Consider the following 18,920-nt stretch of genomic DNA (forward strand, 5'->3'; position numbering starts at 1 on the left):
GGGGGGGGACTTTGTCGGTCCCCTTTTACCTCTTCCAGTTCCACACAGGCCGGGACTGGCCGCCTGGCACACCGGGCACACACCTCAAGGGCCCCCTGGCACACAGGGCACACGCCTCACGAGCTGCCTGGCACAGCGGGCACACCGCGCACACGCCTCACGGGCCGCCTGCCACACCGTGCACACGCCTCACGGGCGGTCTGCCACACTGTGCACACGCCATACGGGCCGCCTGGCACACCGGACACACGTCATGCGGGTCCAGCGGCAGACCGGGTGCCGGAGCGTGTGATCACCGGCTGCACGAACGTCATCCGCGGACGTCAGCCTTAAAGCGCCAGAGTCACATAGTCAACCCAGTCCAGTCCGGCCCTGGTTCCATACGCTGTGTGCTGTCTCGGGACAATTTGTATACCGTGGGGGGCAGATACGTAATCTGCTGCTGTCGTGATACCCCTTATTATTCCTCCTCGGCAACGTATCTCTCTGTGAGGTTGCTGATGGCTGTTGATTGGCACGACTGCCATGGCCATCTTTAATGTGGGACAAAAGCCCGCAGCAACCCTGGTCCCAGGGGTCGCAGCTTCCGCGATCATTTCCACAGAAGGCCTGCTACTTACCACTGCTGTGCGAGCACCTCTTGTTCTGCCCAGGGCAAGCAGTGTGTGTGTGTTTGGGTGTCGGTGTGGCACAGCCTGCCCTGGTGGGTGTTTGTGTGGCAGAGCCTGTCCTGGTGTGTTTGGGTGTCTGTGTGGCAGAGCCTGTCCCGGTGTGTGTGTTTGGGTGTCGGTGTGGCAGAGCCTGTCCTGGTGTGTCTGGGTGTCTGTGTGGCAGAGCCTGTCCCGGTGTGTGTTTGGGTGTCGGTGTGGCAGAGCCTGTCCTGGTGTGTGTCTGTGTGGCAGAGCCTCTCCCGGTGTGTGTGTGTTTGGGTGTCGGTGTGGCAGAGCCTGTCCTGGTGTGTCTGGGTGTCTGTGTGGCAGAGCCTGTCCCGGTGTGTGTTTGGGTGTCGGTGTGGCAGAGCCTGTCCTGGTGTGTGTCTGTGTGGCAGAGCCTCTCCCGGTGTGTGTGTGTTTGGGTGTCGGTGTGGCAGAGCCTGTCCTGGTGGGGTTTCTTGGCCTAGAAATCAGTGAGAGGAAAAGTAAAGGTTTTGTGTTATTTACTCTTATTTCAATCCATATGTTTTATTAAAAAGGATTAGCGGCAGTAAATTGTGACTTCAGGCGTCCCGTGTATGATGTGATTTTTTTTTTTTTGTGTACTGATTACTCCCACTCCCATCACATCAATATGAGTTAGAAAATCAGGAGAAGATGGGCATGGATGGTGGGCTGAGTTGGTGGGCAACGGGCCACTTGACTAGACTTGCCCCCCCAGGCAGTAGGCTGCCAGCCCTCCCCTGTCCATCACGGCCTCTCGGCTCGGGGCCTCACGCACCACTAGTCCTTCCGCCCCAGTACGCCTGGAATGCAAGCCGGTTAATGAATGAGCCGTGTTCTCCAGTAATTACGGCCATTAGAGGTTTTTGGCAAATGTAAAATAGTTTTTTTTTATATCATTAACCCGTTCATTACCCATGGTCGGGGGAAATGTCCGTCTTTTCTCGGGGTGAAACGCAGTAAACGCGATTGAGGGTTTCTTCCGTGGAACGTTTCACCTCCGGACAGATCTCTGAAATGAAGTCACGCTGAGGTGTCAGAATGCGCGGGGTGCTGCCACCATCACGCCTTTCCATACAATAGGAGAACATACGTGACGGCGTGTACGGCCACGGGTATCTGTCACATTCCTTTGTCTTGTATAAAACCGAGGACGCCGCTGCTGCAGTCCCACTCGCAGAAAACCAGGCAACGCTCGCAGGACAAGAACCCCCTGAGATAAAATGAAGACCTCTGCGTACAGCCAGAGAACACTGAAGGTGAATGAATCCAGCAGGGTGCAAGTTCAGGGCCGGGAAGGGTTCCAGGAGGGAGAGTCCGTCGCCAAAGCCTACGTTCATCGTCCCAATGAGAAGGAAGAGCTGCAGCAGCTGAACTCCCGCTTTGCGGGCTACATCGACAAGGTCCGCTCGCTGGAGGAGCAGAACCGGGCCCTGCGCGCCGAGGTGGACGAGCTGAGCGACCTCCTGAAGAAGCAGGGGCCGGGCATCTCTGAGGAGTACGAGAAGCAGTTCCAGGAGCTCAAGCGTCTGATTGAGAGTTTAAACAAAGAGAAAAGCGCGGCTGACATCGAGAGAGGGAACCTCGAGGAGGAGAGCGAGATCTGGAGCGTCAAGTGTGACGAAGAACTCACCGTGAGAGGTAAGGAGAGCCGGAGACGGCAGACAGCGAGTTTTATCGCGTCACAAAAGGGAGGCAGCGCGTCCTTTACATTCACTCCGTTTAACATCGATTCAAACGCATACGCGAGCAGCCGACAGTATACATCACAGAGTAGGCACTCATTATCTACAGATAAATAGAACTCCCACCTTCTCAGCCGTAGTTTATGTTCATTCAGGCTGTGGGTCCTGGGAGTTGTAGTCCTCAATGGCTCTGGTGCTATTTTTTTTAATAAATGGGTTTAATAATGGGGTGATTTTGGCAGGTGGGGGGTACCTGTGGAGGGATCTTTGGGATATATAACGGTATATATAAGGTTACCATAGTAACTGGCACCAAGCACTGATTTTGTTTCGGATACAGCGATACCGGTCGCTGACTCTCTTCCTCCATCGGCCGCCTCGCACTTTAATTCCCATCCAATGGAGGGAAACGCACGACAGCAACACAAGAACAATCGCTCAGCCGTAGTCAAGTGCGAAACGCGTCAATTGTTCTTGTTTTGCTGGAGTGCGTTTCGCTCCATGCGGATGGGAATTAAATGCTGACACGCATTGGATCTCCACTTTCGGGCTCCGAGGCTTTGTTTCCTTCTTGTTGCTGTAATTATATTCCAAATAGGACGGCGTTATTTGGGGTCAGTGATTATAACATAACCGGGACTGTCTCACATATCCCTGCCACGTGCGCATGACCCACCGCTCTGATAAAGGCGAAACGCGTTAGAGCAACTGCTCGAAACAAATTCTGTGGATAATAATAAAACGGAATTTTATTGTGTTTATTATATTTATCGTATTATCTCACGGCCTATATTTTTGGCGCTCACACCTATTGTATCATATTTCCCCCCCCCACCCACCATGCCAGGCAACCTACGAGGAATCCGGTTAAAAGCTCTGATTCATGTTGGATTTGTTCATAATCCCTTTAAATGTTTTTTTTGTGAAAGCTTTTTTTAATACACAATTAAAATAATAAATATTAAAGCTATAAAGTAAATATGAAAATACTGAAATACTATAAATTTAGCGACTAGCGCTTAATCCAGTCGGTATCATTAAAGTCATGAGCAGAACTACAGATTAGTGATTTATTGTGCGTTTGTTACAATAAAAAGCCAAATAACACAGAGAATGTATAAAAAAAATCCCCAAAACTTCATAAATCGTTCACTTTAGGAGAACACGTTGGAACCATGTAAGAAGTATCCAGGTAATGCATTGGACTCACATCAAAGACAGTGAAATAGAAAGATTTATACCGGCTTATAATTAACATAGAAACAAAGAATTTGACCGCAGATGAGAACCATTCGTCCCGGATAGTCTGCCCATTTTTCCTGATGTAAGAGAGACTGCTGGGAGACTGTTCCATTTATCTACTACTCTCTTAGTAAAGTAGAACTTCCTTACATCACCTCTAAAGAGTCTGACCCTCTAGTTTTAGATTATGACCTCTTGTTTTAACAATTCTTCTCCTTAAATCCCTTTAAGTATTTGAATGTTTCTATCACATCTCCCCTCTCTCTTCTTTCCTCCCAAGTTGTACATATTAAGATCTCAAGTATTTCCTGATTTTATCCTGTAAACCATTTGCTATTCTTGGAGCCCCCATCCTTCTGTAGATGGGGTCTCCAGTACTGTACATAATCCTATAGATGAGGTCTGACCAGAGATCTGTACAGTGATAGATCCAGCGCCTTCCTGCTACTAACGCCTCTCGCTATACAGCCCAGCACCCTGCTCGCTTTCCCCAACGCTTTATTGCATTGTCATTTTAGTCGCTTGCATTAGCCGAGGAGAGAGAAGGACACAGAAACCCAAAGAATCAACCACATGACTGAAGTGTTTTGTTCTTTTTGGCAGGAGAGGCAGAGAAGACGTTGAGGGAATTCCGTCAGGATGTGGATAACGCCACCTTGCAGAAGCTGGACCTGGAGAAGAGGGTTGAACAGCTTGTCGATGAAATAGAGTTCCTCAAAAAACTCCACGACGAAGAGGTCGCCGACTTACTGAAGCAGATCGAGGAATCCAAAGTTAACGTGGAGCTCGAAAGCAGCCGTCCTGACCTGGCGGCAGCACTACGGGCCTTGCGCGTTCAGATCGAACAGGCGGCCGCCAAAAACATCCAAGATGCGGAGAAGTGGTACAAGACCAAGCTGAGTTCCCTGAAGGGGCAAGTGAGCAAGAATGAAGTGAAGATCCAGACCATCAAAGAAGACATCAGCAGATATTCTTCTCAGGTGTCTGACCTGCAGAGTCAGATCGATTTATTGAGGGCCCGCAATGAAGCCCTGGAGAAGCAGCTGGAGGACATGGAAGCCAAACATCTAGAAGAAGCAGCCATGCTTCAGGAGGTCATCACTCAGTTAGAATGCCGACTCTTGGAGACAAAGGCAGACCTGGCCAGATATTTACAAGATTATCAAGATCTGCTCAACATCAAACTCAAGCTGGACGCCGAGATTGCCATGTACCGGAAACTGCTGGAAGCGGAGGAGCAGAGGCTCGGGATCAATTCAGAAAGCGAGGGTAAGAGGAAGATGATGGCCAACACTCTACACGCCATTTTACTGGAACCCTTCCTAAAACCGGGGGTTTAAGTCTCTCGGTGTCAAGATTGGAACGTGGTTTTATCACCACGCAACCAATTCAATTGCCCTGACTTGAACCACAACCTAGGTTTAAATTAAACACGCGACACTTGTATGTAAAATAACGTTTCTTTTGGAAGCCCTGTAGATAATAGTCTAGTTTAGTCACACAAACCCCTTGGCGTTGTAGGACCACAGCAGACGAGGAGAGCCTGGATAACAGGCTTCCTAATTATCCTGCTTGGAGTCCTGATAAAGTCAGCAGCTCTCAGAGACTTACGATTTTAGATAGATTGGGGTACGCAGGTGCTCGGGAACCCCTCGATGGAACATAGGTCTCTGGTGACAGAACAGGGGCCTCCTGTGTCTAAGTGAGAAGATCCATAAAACATGCACTGTTAGTATGTATCCCGGAAAGCAGTATTTATTGATTATTGTAAATTGCGAAGACATCTGTTGACTCCCATAATTCTTTATACAAACTCCACATCATGAGAGCCAACAGAACTTGCCGTTCAACAACACAAGGCACCAACGTATTTTGTTTTTCTTTCTTTTAGCTCGCGGTGATAGCCCTGACACCCAAACAAGCTCCGTGACCCAGAAGGTGGAGACACGCACATCGTCACGCACACACGTGACCATTTAGGAAGCCATCGGCCTCCTCTCCATCACATCCGATCCCTATAGCCGGCTTCCTCGTTCCTTGAACATTATATAGGCTTCTGTGGTCAAACAGCAACGTGTTCTCTTTGCGGTGTTATGTTGGATTGTGGTGGTTTCTCACCCAAAAAAACATTTGGTTTCCTCTTTCCATTGATTGTGAGAGCCTGTACACCCAAAAATAAAGGTTATATCTATGCATGATAAACAATGATTTCACCATAATAGTAGATTTGCTGGAATGTGACGGAAGGACAGCTCGCCCATTAACCCCGCGTTTAATCCCCTTCTCGGTGGGACCAGCCTTTCCTAATGAAAGTCCCAGCTTACAATCTCCTTTAAACTTTAGCTGATTAGGGCTGCTTTAGGAAGGCCTGAAAATACAACAGGCACGGCGTGATCTCTCGGCGAAAGCTGGCAAACAAGGGGTTAAACACGCATATTTTTTATTAGAGTTCTAGTCTTAGAAGCCGCAGTATCATGTAATTGTCTAGTCCGTATCGCCTTAAAAACACATAATAAAGTGAAATATACGACTGCCATAAAGTGAGAGCAGGCAGAACTCATGAAAGCAGGCCGGCAGCCCCGGCACCTACAAAGACAACGGCGTTGTTATTTAAAAGTCATTATGATCGCCCTATATGCTAATTAATCAGTAACTGAACCAACAGGCCCAAACGCAGCTGAAATGATACAGGACAATATCAGAATGCAACGGAATTGGAAAACAAATTGTATTTTCACAAAGTATATCTTATGATACAACGCACCACGTAACATTTCATACGAATACTCGCTCTGCAAACTATTTGTGATAAAGGATATTTGAAGGATGAATGCAATATATTCCACGAGTAAAGCGGAAGCAATAACGGCCGTAAGTTTTTTTGTAAAACTTTTCTCCGTAAGAACCGTACGGCCCAACCTGCTAAAAGCGCTCGTATATTTACACGAAGTAAAACCATCGTTCTGTACACCGCAACGTAAGACGTTAACGCTTCCAGCGATTCGGATAAAGAGAATTCTTCTAACACGACGAGTCCGCGTCTCTTCACGTTCTAACAGTCTCGGCTCTCTACAACGGCTGGAAACAGACGTCTCCGGTTCTTGTCGGACATCACATGAATCGTATCGGAGCTCTGACATTGTGAGAGCCGCCATTATTTCCCCTTGTTCTTTCTCTTCTTCAGTGCTTTCCACTCGCCCTCCTGCGCCGACAGGCTATTGAAAAGCTCTTTCACTTTCCTCTTTCTCTCAGCGTCCCTGCGGGGTAAGGGAGCGAAGAGTTAATTTTGATTCTTTAAACACAGTAATACGCTTTGGCACTGGAGAAATCTCATTTTTTTGTCCCAATAAACGTTTATCTGCGTCGTACGCGATCATGGAGATTTGTCGGGTGAAGCAGGAGACTTATGGTTATTACTCTACACGTTACAGGGAAACCCGGCTAAGCCCTTTGTAAGAATGGCTGAGCTGCCCCAAGTAACGCATCGTTCAACCAGCTGACTTGAGAAGAATAACAGATTTAAACACGTTTTATACAACGCCGTCCAAGATATTCCCGGAGCTGAAGATTACCAGAACCAGCACTTTATCACGTAAAGCGAAGTCACTGGCAAACGTCACGCCAAATCCCTTATCAGCGACTAAAAAACACACAGACGGTCCACGACAATGCAAATTCAATGCTTTCCTCCATATACTTTCTCTACTCAGTGTCAGGCTGGGTCATTTAGACCGAGCACACTGTATTGTTCAACACAGGCAGTATGATGAGTCAGTACGTGGGTTCTAGTGGAACATTTATATAAATGGCTAATGAGATGGCTGAATGGATGTGTATATGTAAAAAAAAAAAAGAAAAAAAAAAGAAAATTATTTCTTAGATGCGATACTATTAAAAGAAATGGTGGGAACGCTACTTTACAACAAACTACTACTGTACTTTATACAAATAGGCAGAGGGAACCAAGTGGGTTTTTAGGCGACATTACATGACCGTCCTCGAAGTTTCACCATTATTAGTCTTTGTAGATATTTGATCATTTAAAAGGTTGTTTTTTTTTTTAAATGTTGATTAACAAAACAAAATAAAAATGCTGTTTATAGAGACCAACACTGCATTTGACAAGAAAAGCCGAATAGCAAATGCTTTTTTATGCATAGTGATTAAATGACATAATGACTGCATCTACCGGACTCGGAGATGCAGAGAGGGGAAGACATCAGTCCGACTTCCGATTCAGATCTCCATCTAGGAGCTCTCTACACGGGGCACAAGCGTTTAATGAAACAGGTGGGGCAAGCGACCCCCTTCTAACGCAGTCCCGTTGGGCTGGAGTGAACAGACCCCACCGACCTAAACGATCGTTTAAACACGCGAGCGAAGGCTCACCTTTCCATGGTCTCCGACAGCCGGACTCTGGCCAGGAACTGGTTGTCTCTACGAATTTCTCGAACGGCTCCCTTAAATTCCTTCTTGTGTTTGTGAATCAACTTCTTGCGTTCGCGTTCCTCTCGATTGCACCCTTGTTTCTTCCCAAATTCAAGCCTGCAATGAAATCACACCGGTAACGGGCATCAAGACGACGGCAACGGCAAACAGGGCTGGCCACCAAACACCCGAGTCTGTATGCTACAGTATACACTATCACCGGTATATACTCCATATTATTTATACATTGTCTGGACATGGCTACATGAAGCGAGGAGGGCCCAGCTGAAACAAGCAAGTTGCGTATATGTCGCAGTACTTGTTCCGCTCGCCGATTGTACGTTGCTGCAGAATACGGGGGTGCTATATAATTCCAAGCTATATAATAAACGCGACTCCTCAGGCAGAGATACTCACACAGGCGTGACTTTCGGGGTAAACATCTTCATGGGAACCAGCATCTGTTTCTCAAAAACCAACGGCGTGTACTTTTTCACTACATGGATGTCAATCTCTTTCAAAATGTCTTCCCGCAAATCCTAGAGCAAAAAAACCCCAAAAGAATAAAAGCAATAACATTAGAGAACATTTGCTTTGGTTGCAAAAAGAAAAAGCAAAAAAAACCAAACAATTTAATTAAATTGCGCTTACTGCTTACCCAATAAAGGAGAATAAAACGTCTTGTCACGCAGAGTGAAAGTCATTAAAAGAGGGGTAAACGCTTTAAACCAAAAGCCAAACTAACAGATAGACGATTACAATGCCTCTTTTATACCACGCACGCTGTTGTAACGCACCCCCTAGGTACACTCTATCATAACTATAGCCGCGTACTCACCCGGAGCTGCTGCGGATAGTCCCGAGCTGGCAGGTGTTCCCTGAGCAGCTCTGCCACAGGCTGTATTATCTCTCTGAAGGAAGGCAGAGGGCCGTACATCTTCACACACCTTAGAACCAGATCCAGACACACAGATATGCAAGTGAACCTGCGGGAGAAACAAGGCCACCATCCGATGAGCAACAACGCCAAAGAAAACGGCTTCACAGCCGGCTCGCAAAAACGACCTCTGTAGCATTAGCAGCATTTCATTAACTAGTAGAAAGCAACTATATATATATATATATTATACACGTATACGCACACATACACACAAAGACAAACGCTTACTGAGAATAAAGCTCACGCACGGAGCAGCGTCCGTAAAGAGCTATAACTCCCATAAATCTCCGCCAGCGTTTACATCTGACACAGGCTTACTGGAAGACCCAAGCGGCTGTATTTATTCTTCTAACGTTTGGAGAGCCCTCGGTACTTACTTGAAATGATTGACTTCGGTTCCACTTCTGCTCTCCAAGACGCCGAGTTCTCCGAGAGGCAGCTTCTGCTTCACCCAGGTGTCCGCATCCGCCTTACTCCCAACCAGAAGCAGCCCGGCGCTCTTCCCGTGGGGTCTGAATGGCGGAACGAGTACATAGCCTGCCATTAAAACCCAAAAATCACTAAATCAACCTAGGTTAATAGATTCAAAGGCCGAGTATTGCAGACCCGGAGCCTTATAGTATGTAGATACGGCACCGAATGATGCGAGGACACGTACCCGTTACCTCCTTGCGTGGAGTCGCCAGGTGAAGAGTTCCCAGGAGGAAGTTAATGAGCTCGGGTACGAACCTCTGCGACAGGGACACGTACTCCATGAACATGCAGGAGACGAAGAGCCCGGCAGCCACCTGCGGCAACGTGGAGAAAGGGCCCTGCGACACAAAGCACAAGAACGTCAGCCTAAAATAACGCGGGCGCCGTCAGGCAGCGTGATCATCGAACCGACGGCCACGCTCACTCACCCGGGCTAGTATCTGGCTCATCACGACCACGGCCGGGGTAACCACGGGGTGCCAGAAGTCTGACGTGGGGAATAACAGAGCTGTCATTTTTAGGTGCAGCAACTGAAAAGTAAAATTCACGGATGAGTATAAACTCTTATATGATATCTTAGTAAATGACACACGCTATAAACAGTCACCGGCAGAAGAAACGTACCACATGTAACTCTGCACACCCAGCTCTGTGCTTCCTTTCTGTCCCCTCGTCCGCGGAGCGAGCGTCTTCTTCCAGGGCGTCCCTGACGCAAGCAGCGGCCGTCTCCGGAAACATCTGACACAAGTCGTACAGAGGGCTAGGCGGAGAGAAAAAAGCGCATGCTCGCTAAATAACAGTACGGCCTCTTAACACAACACCTCGGTGACTATAGATCTTTGGAATGTCCAGAAATATACCCATTCGTACTGGTGGGCCAATAGCCATGAGCAGGCATCAACCTAATAGAGTGTAAACTCACGAGACCAATGCCTTTTTATCATTCAATACCATTATGTGTTTATAACATTTCTTAGCTAGATTAACACATCCTACCTGGAGATCGAACACGCTTCTCAATCTGTATGTTAGCGTCATGACATTCATTCTCACAACAAACACCCAGCAGGGGCAATTGTTTTCCACCAAGTGACTTTTGAGGACGGGCGGGTCGATATAGCATCGGCGGGAGAAACAGATGCTTTAAAGTGCTAAACAGGGAGATTTATGTTTCGAAACCAGGGAATAGCCTTAACTATCCATTCCCAGCAAACATTATAAGACATCTTGTAAATAAAGAGTCTCGCGGTCAGCGTTCCCAGCTGAATGGTAACTGATCCAGAAATATATTTGGGGTATTTTAATGAGTCCATCAGGAGCGAGGAACGCCACAAATGGAATTTCCAACACAGAACATTCATTCCGGACACGGCTAGGTTTCCTGAGCTACCCATCAACCTACTTACAGGACCAGCTTGTCAATCGCGTGCAGATCCGGGGTGTCCTTTCTGGCCAAGTCTGTGATATAATCCAAAAGGAAACCAAACAGCTTCTGCAAGATCAAATACAGACAACTCTGACATCGCAGGACACAACAAACACAAAATAAAAACTGGCTTTGCTATCAGGAACAGCTAAAGAGTGACAGGAGTGGAACGAGTGGGAAGGACGTCAGACAATGAGTGGAAGCCATCATCCAAGATCAAGCGGCCGCTCTCTACAGATGGAAGCCTGCGGGGTTGTTCGCTCTATTAAGCGATTGGATTCTCTAGTGAATTGTAGCTGAATGGGATTCAGAGGTATTTCTTGTAACGTCCCATTTACAGAAGTCTTTGCTTAGAATGCGCATAGTTTGTTGGATTTTTTTGGGTGCTGCCTCCCTTCCCAACTTGAGGAGCGGGACGAGGCGCGGAGCTGCCTTTGTGTAGAGTCGCAGACAACACAATACGACAAACTATGCAGCACCTAAGCAAAGACCAACACCGGATATGTTGCCTGTACACAGACAGCCCCATTAGTAGAACGAACTCACTTCTAGCTTGGCCTTGTTCCCTTCGGCTAGGCTGGGGTGATTGCACTTCTGGACCCGCTCCAGGATCACCAGCTGCTGCTCCACCGGCTTCCCACTCAGGAGAGACAAGAAGCCCTGATACGACTCTGGAACTGGAAATTAAAGAGAGACGGGTCAGGCTGACTGTTATTTTACAACAAGAAGAGACAGATTGGAGGTATATCGTTTATTTTATTATATTATAGTTTATTCTATTATCAGTTAACGCAAGTTTTCAAAAAAATGTGCGGTTTTCTGTTAAGCATTTCTAGTTTTGTATAATATGTTTTCGGGCAGCTGCATATGAGCCATTTATATGTGTGTCCTAAATGTTATTTTAGCTCAATCTAACAACCTGGCTCCTTATTCCATCCCTGATGGACACGCTGACTAATGAAAGGCTATGGAGGAACGGACTTCATTAGCATTGCCATAAAGCATCATCTCAGTGTGGTGGTTGAGCAGGAAAGTCACCCAAAATATCACGCGCATCCTCTAATAATCCCGCGAACCATACAGAGACGCTGTACGTAGGGATCGCACATAGCTTATTTAATGAGCTCAGGCACAAGGCTCCTGTCCCATTTGGAAGTGGACTCAGAATCCTCATCCCATCGCTCTAGAATTCTCTACAGGACACTTAAAATCATGCGTTACATCGTACTTGCAAAACAGCTGGGTTTGGACAACGGAAGGAGCGTATTCACTATCATTCCTTACCAGAAAACGTGAAGGGGAGCTCGGATTTGGCAGCCTCTGCATCCGCTCTCATCTCTTCCTTGCTCTTGGTTTTGACCTCCTTTGTTTTCTCTTCATCCTCCTCCTCCTCATTACTTGCTGCGTCGGATTCCAGGTCTGAGTAATTGTCAGAGGCATCACTTTCTCCAGATTCTTCATCGCCTTCCGCCTCTCCCTCCTCATCCTCACAATCACTATCCTCCGCTGCGTCCTCTTCTCCCTCCTCTCCATCGCTGGCCGCATCCTCTTCGGGTTCATCTTTGTCTTCTGACTCTGGAAGATTTATGGCACCATCCTAGTGAAGGGAAAACCAAAAGGAAATTTACTGGAAACATTGTCTCACATTACCGAGAAGAGGCGACAACAAACGCATTTACTTCATGACCCCGACACGTCTATAACGTTGGAAACAAAATCCATTTCGCAGAGTTCATGTGGCGCTCATATCCATAGGCGATGCCAAACCAATGCTTTATGAATAAGGCTCTAGACCAGACCTGGGCAAAGCACGGCCCGCGGGCCACATCCGGCCCGCTGAATAGCTCGGACCGGCCCGCAAAGAGTGTCCTGGTGACTCACCAATGAGTCCGGTGTCCCCCCCCGCCCCGGTCACTTACCTTAAACTCCTGTGTTGGAAGCGTTTGTCTCGGGTGCCGGCGCTTTACGCTGGGCGCCGGCATATGACGTCAGACGCCGGCGATCAGCAGTGAAGCGCCGGCACCCGAGACAAACGCCTCACGCTTCCAACACAGGAGTTTAAGGTAAGTGACCGGGGCGGGGGGGGAGATCCTGAGAAGGGGGGGTTAGGGAGTTAGAGGGGAGATACTGAGAAGGGGGGTTAGGGAGGGAGGTCTTACTGTGTGTGTGTGTCTCACTGTGTCTGTGTGTGTCTCACTGTGTCTGTGTGTGTCTCACTGTGTCTGTGTGTGTCTCACTGTGTCTGTGTGTGTCTCACTGTGTCTGTGTGTGTCTCACTGTGTCTGTGTGTGTCTCACTGTGTCTGTGTGTGTCTCACTGTGTCTGTGTGTGTCTCACTGTGTCTGTGTGTGTCTCACTGTGTCTGTGTGTGTCTCACTGTGTCTGTGTGTGTCTCACTGTGTCTGTGTGTGTCTCACTGTGTCTGTGTGTGTCTCACTGTGTCTGTGTGTCTCACTGTGTCTGTGTGTGTCTCACTGTGTCTGTGTGTGTCTCACTGTGTCTGTGTGTGTCTCACTGTGTCTGTGTGTGTCTTACTGTGTCTGTGTGTGTCTTACTGCGTGTGTCTTACTGTGTTCATAGCTTATTCAGTTATTGTAATAAATATTTTAGCCCATTTTTTAGCTCAAAATATTTTTTCCTTTTTTTTCTCCTCTAAAATCTAGGTGCGTCTTATCAGCAGGTGCGTCTTATAGAGCGAAAAATACGGTATGCACTCCGAAGCCTTGTTCATTTTGTTCACTTCTGTGCTGTGCTAATAGTTATTCAGGCCTTACTTATTCAAGCACCTCTACCAATGACGTAGGCTTGAATAACTTTATTAAACAGCACATAAGTTAACAAAATGGACAAGGCTTCGGAGTTTGTAGTTTGTAGAGGTCTGGCCCTCTAAAACCATTCCAATTTCTCATGTGGCCCCATGGGAAAATTAATTGCCCACCCCTGCTCTAGACTGACAGTGATAAGGAGAAATAACAGAGGATCATAAATGTTGGAAAGAACAGGAATGCAGGAGACGGGAGAAGAAGACAGAATGAGGAAACACGCTGGGAAGATGTCGTTGGTCCATCGTACTGGATCCCAAAGCTACTTTCTTTGTACTGCGCTCTGAATGCGTGCTCCTCGTACCTTATAGGAAAGCATCAGACGATCATCTTTATCCAGGACGAAGCCATCCATTAAATCGTCCGCAGAAACGTGCTTTGGTTTTTTCAGATGCTTATCATCGACGTCCCCGCGCATCCTCCGGAGCCTCTCAGCCTAGAATTTAAAGCGTACACCGGTTAAGAAGGATTTAAAAGGAACAGTTTCAGTAAAATAAATACGCAAAGCAAGAGGACACATCGGTGATCTAGAACTATCGCAACATGAAAGGGAATGACTACGGGGAGAAAGGGCTTCGCTTGGTCTGGTGTTGGGGTTTGTTAGATCCCTCAAATATCACGTCCGACGACAATAGCAGCTTCCACGTTTTCTTTGTTGCTACATTTCATTTTTGTTCATATTGTCAGTTAAATACATGTTCAATGTTTAATGTGTTTAGGTAAAATCTAGGAGGCCAATGCTTTGTGGTAAACAAAGGATGTCTCAGTCTTAATCACCCAGCGGAAACCTCTGACTCATAAAAGTCTTTGAAGGGAAGGACTTTACCAGCCCCGTTAGAGTCAGTTCAGTGCGGCTTACAGGCTTGGAAATTAACCGAAATCTGACCTCTAGTTTCTGGAGACGTTCCTGCTCCTCTTTAGCGAGCTCTTCTTCAGACTTCAGTCTCTCAGTAGGCTGAGCCTTCATCTCAAAGCCCAGCTCTCGCACAATCTTATCGTACTCGTCCGGCTGGTGGGGAAAGCAAAGAGATGGCGTACGTTAGAGGGATACGAATCCTTGGTGTCGCAGCTCATCGATGTCATTAAGCGTAGGAATAGGAGTTATATGCATCCATAGAGTATACGTTAACAAACCCTCCGTCACACAGACACGGGCGAAACAGGCACTCTGGGCACTGGTTTGATTTAATAAGCGGTGGAAAGCGCCAGACACTTCATTTCAGTGACGCCGTCTGTGGAGTAACATTAGGGGTTTGTCCTCACCCTGGAGGAAAAGATCTCTATTTTAAACATCCGCCGTCCCATCACGAACTACCACTTAGTACCCAAGTCCCTATACCAGCACTTCACAGAGGACCAGCAAACGGCCCAACACAATCCGCTCTGTATCCGATCCTTACCTTCGGCTTCTCCACTTCAACCTTCCTCTCGGATTTGGGAGTCTTGTGGGACAGGAGTCCATGAATTGCCTTCCATTCATTATCCAGCTTCTCGGTCAGCTCCAAAGCCTTCTCCTTTTGACTCTGCCTTTCTCTCTATTGCAGAAACACATCACGTTACTCGTAAAGGGACAAAGGAATAGTATGTGCAGCTCTGGAGCGTAGGGAACCACCAGCCATTACACTCTTAACACACGTAAACACCTAGCAGAGATCTTAAAATAGGAAACAATGTAATTGTATTCCGCAGCGCTGCAAAATCCTCATGTTATTTCTACACCGAAGACCGCCTGTGAAACCAGACATATAACCGGCCGACAAAGAAAGCGAGCAAACCTTTTCTAGCTTAGACTTGGCGATCAGCTCTTCTATGAGCTCTCTGCGGGTTTTCGGCTTCTCTGGCTCCTCATCTTTGTGCTCGGAGGGGTCTTTCTTTCGGAGCAGCCCACCGCCGCCGCCAAAGTGAGCCGCTGTCAACTCAGCTGTAGGAGATCAGAAAGAGCGTTATTTACGGCAGTTCAAGCTTGGGATCCCAGCGGCGCTCCCAAAATTACGCTAAGCCCCCTTTTGCATTAACTGGTAAAACCTCCCGTTTCCAACGTCACTGATCTGCTACAGCCCCAGCAGGGACATTAACCGCCCTGATCAATCTCCCCTCCATCAACCGCGTTCATCACGAAGACGAACTCTCCGTGACCCCACAAAGCTCCGCACCCAATGTCTGGTGGCATCACTGACCTGTAGCAGCCACCCATCGCAGTGACATTCACTAACCTGATAAAGCCCTCCCTACTACACTCGATAACGGCGCCCACTCACCTGACAGAGCACCGCGTTCCTCTGTGTCGCTGTCACTGTCCACAACGTCATTCATTTTCTCCATGGCAGCCAGCGACTGCCCGTAATGGGTCAGCTCCTCTTCTTCATTTAGATTATACAAGGTTTTCTTCTCAGCATTTCGCTAAAAAGTGGGGAGGAATTACAAATATAATAAATCCATACAAGGTTAAGAAAATAATTTCAAGGGGAGCTTGTGATATGAAAATAATAAAAGGTCATATAAAGAAAGATAATTCCAGACAATCTATAAAGGGGTAGGAAATGATGTAACCCCGTACCAGCGGGGATGTGCGAGGAATCAGGACCTGTGACGGCTTTCCTTAGTTGTTGTAAAAGGTCTTTAACGCTTAACTTCGGTGTCCGGGCGGGCTCTTTGGTCACCGGTCGGGGGCATTTAAGTGTCCAAAACAACACAGCGGGTCATTATTGGTTTTAAAAATCAACACGACACAGGAACCCCCAACGCGATTCTCTGCCATCCGAGGGCCCGGACAGCATATCTTTGTTAATTTCAGAGAAGAGACTAAGGTGACATCCTAGATCTTTCACAAAAACATGGGGTAATAACTCCCAGATGTATATGTGTGTCAGGCCAAACATACAATTCTGTGCTTATTGTGATCCTGTGCTGATCGTTATGGCAGTAGGTGAATCCATACGAGGCGCTGAGAATACCGTAAGCCGACCTGTTAACGCGGGTTTCACAGAACGTGATGTTTTTTTCCTTTCTGTGCAGACGGCAGCTAACGCGGTATTCCCAACGGGAGCGCCGAGCGTCTGTATATTTCCAGGGCGGCAAACAAAATCACTACCTGTCTTTCCAATGCGAATCTCCTCATCATCTTCTCCTCCGGAGTTAGCTTAGAGTCATATTCTCCAAAACGCTTATCGGAAAACATACTGGACTTTCCTCTGCGTTGATATTCTTTAAGAAGTGTTTCTTTGCGCTAATGAAAGAAAACAAAATTATATATATATATATATATATATATATATAGGGTAGGAATAGCACCTGCAGTAAAATAACATTGATGTATTAATATATTAAAGAGATGATGTGACGCAGGATGCTACATGTGCGGCGGGCGATGCCCAGTATTTATTCAGCACGTTAAATATTTTTAGTAACAAATTTATTTCACTTACAACGAGCAACTAGCTTAGTCTGTCATCTTCCGGGGGGGGGGTGGGGGGGTGTTGGCTGATCACCTTAATGGGTACTTCATACCATTTAAATGATACTGAGTGATGGGAACCCAGTAAAATCTCGCCCAGTAACTACCAGTTACCCGCTTACCGCCAGTGCCTCCGCAAGCCCTGCATGCCAACCGCTGCAGGTACCCCCGGTCAGAGCACTTTCACCGGGTTGCTTAGGAAACGCATTCTCACCTTATTGAGAGCTTTGGATTTGGACACTCCGGGAAGCCCGACATCATGCTTGCTTTTCTTCCCCAGAACATTGAACTTTTGCCTGTTGATCTTCACCTCGAACGGATTGTCCCGGAGCTCGCTGCGAACCTTGGCCTTGGCTGGAGCACCGCGACCCGCTGCCGGCGTCCCCTTTTTCTTTTGAGCAGCTTTCCCCATCCTTAATGTGACGGCAGCGCCGGTACCAGCACCAGCGGAGCAGAACACACGTGTGAGCAGAGAACCGGAAGTAAACTCCGACCCCGCGCGGCCGGATGACGCCTTTCGGAAGAATAACTAGAGTTTAACATCCGCCATTTTTTCGGAGACCAAAATTCATCATCAGCAGCGCGATTGTCTGCAGCAAAATAATTATAATTATTGCTGTTGATGAGTTATGTCGTGACGCAGATCGGTTACACGGCTAGTGTTTGCATTAAGAGCAACTACGTTTTCACTCAAACCTATCTATATCTTTCTCTCTCTCCTGGCATGCGATACACTCCCCTCCAGACATCGCCAGGTACAGCTTGGCGAAAGCGTCAATGAAAGGCCAAGAGGGACCCCATACCGCGCATGCGCAGAAAGTACTCCCTCTGATTTAACAGGCACCACTTTCCTGCCACTGACTGTAGAGAAGGAAAATGGGGATTTACAGGTAATGCATACAGGTAATGCATATCAACCCCTTAAGGACCGGGCTCGTTTTTTCTTTTTGTACCCTGTGGGACCGAGGCTGTTTTAATACTTTTGTGGTGCTTGTGTTCAGCTGTAATTTTCTCCTTACCCATTTAGTGTACCCACATAAGTTATATATTGGGTTTTTTCAGGACAAGATGGGCTTTCTTCAGATACCATTATTTTAATTGTATCATCTTATTTACTATAAAAAAAATAAAAAAAACATGGTGAAAAAACAAAACACATTTTATGACTTTTATTTGAAAAATCTTTTACTCACCTAAAAAAGCAAGTAAAAAAACTAGCTAAATAGATTCTACTACTTGTCCTGAGTTTAGAAATACCCAATGTTTTTATGTTTTTTTGCTGTTTTTTGTAAGTTATAGGGCAATAAGTACAAGCAGCGTTTTATGATTTCCAAACCTTTTTTAACAAATCTGGTCAGTCTGCCTCCATCTCCTCTTTGGAACATCTTTGAAGCCGGTTAACTCAATTTAACCAATTCAAACCATACATTTTTAAAAACTAGACACCCCAGGGTATTTTAAATGCTGTTATTTTAACCATTTCCATGCAACAGTTATACAACTATACTTTGTCAAACTTTGTAATAGTAATTTTTTTTTTTTTTTTTCCACACAAATTGTACTTAAGTTATAGATATACAGGTTCTGGTATATGTCACTGTCAAACAACACGCCAATGTGTGTTCAGGAACATCTCCTGAGTGCAGTGATACCCGACATGCATGGGTTCGTCGTGTTGTTTGAGATTTAAAATGCCACATTTGAGAAGTGCGCTTTTTTTCTCCATTTTGGTCAGTCTGTACCTATGCCCTATCTTTGAGCTCTGCCACTCCAATTTACCCCATCAGCCATTT

The 18,920-nt window shown here is 46.8% G+C and overlaps 1 protein-coding gene and 1 pseudogene across 1 annotated transcript; one reads left to right on the forward strand and one right to left on the reverse strand.

Annotated features, from left to right (window-relative positions):
- The first annotated feature begins 1,879 nt into the window (after positions 1-1,879).
- Positions 1,880-6,728, forward strand: LOC149282278 (vimentin pseudogene; annotated as a pseudogene).
- Positions 6,729-6,737: 9 nt separating this feature from the next.
- LOC149282279 (nucleolar protein 14-like) lies at positions 6,738-17,539 on the reverse strand. Its single transcript, XM_089498458.1, has 19 exons — positions 17,342-17,539; positions 16,765-16,899; positions 15,932-16,073; positions 15,449-15,594; positions 15,074-15,208; positions 14,560-14,682; positions 13,978-14,109; positions 12,426-12,448; positions 12,136-12,386; positions 11,398-11,528; positions 10,832-10,917; positions 10,050-10,185; positions 9,854-9,955; positions 9,610-9,763; positions 9,329-9,488; positions 8,850-8,997; positions 8,429-8,550; positions 7,973-8,128; positions 6,738-6,840 (listed from the first exon to the last, which is right to left on the reverse strand). The coding sequence occupies exons 1-19, from the start codon at positions 17,537-17,539 to the stop codon at positions 6,738-6,740; spliced, it is 2,583 nt and encodes an 860-aa protein (XP_089354584.1).
- Positions 17,540-18,920: the final 1,381 nt, after the last annotated feature.

The sequence above is a fragment of the Sceloporus occidentalis genome, unplaced genomic scaffold (genome assembly GCF_023333645.1).
Source record: "Sceloporus occidentalis isolate IW3139 unplaced genomic scaffold, rSceOcc1.0.p SCAF_120, whole genome shotgun sequence".
NCBI classification, from domain to species: Eukaryota; Metazoa; Chordata; class Lepidosauria; order Squamata; family Phrynosomatidae; genus Sceloporus; species Sceloporus occidentalis.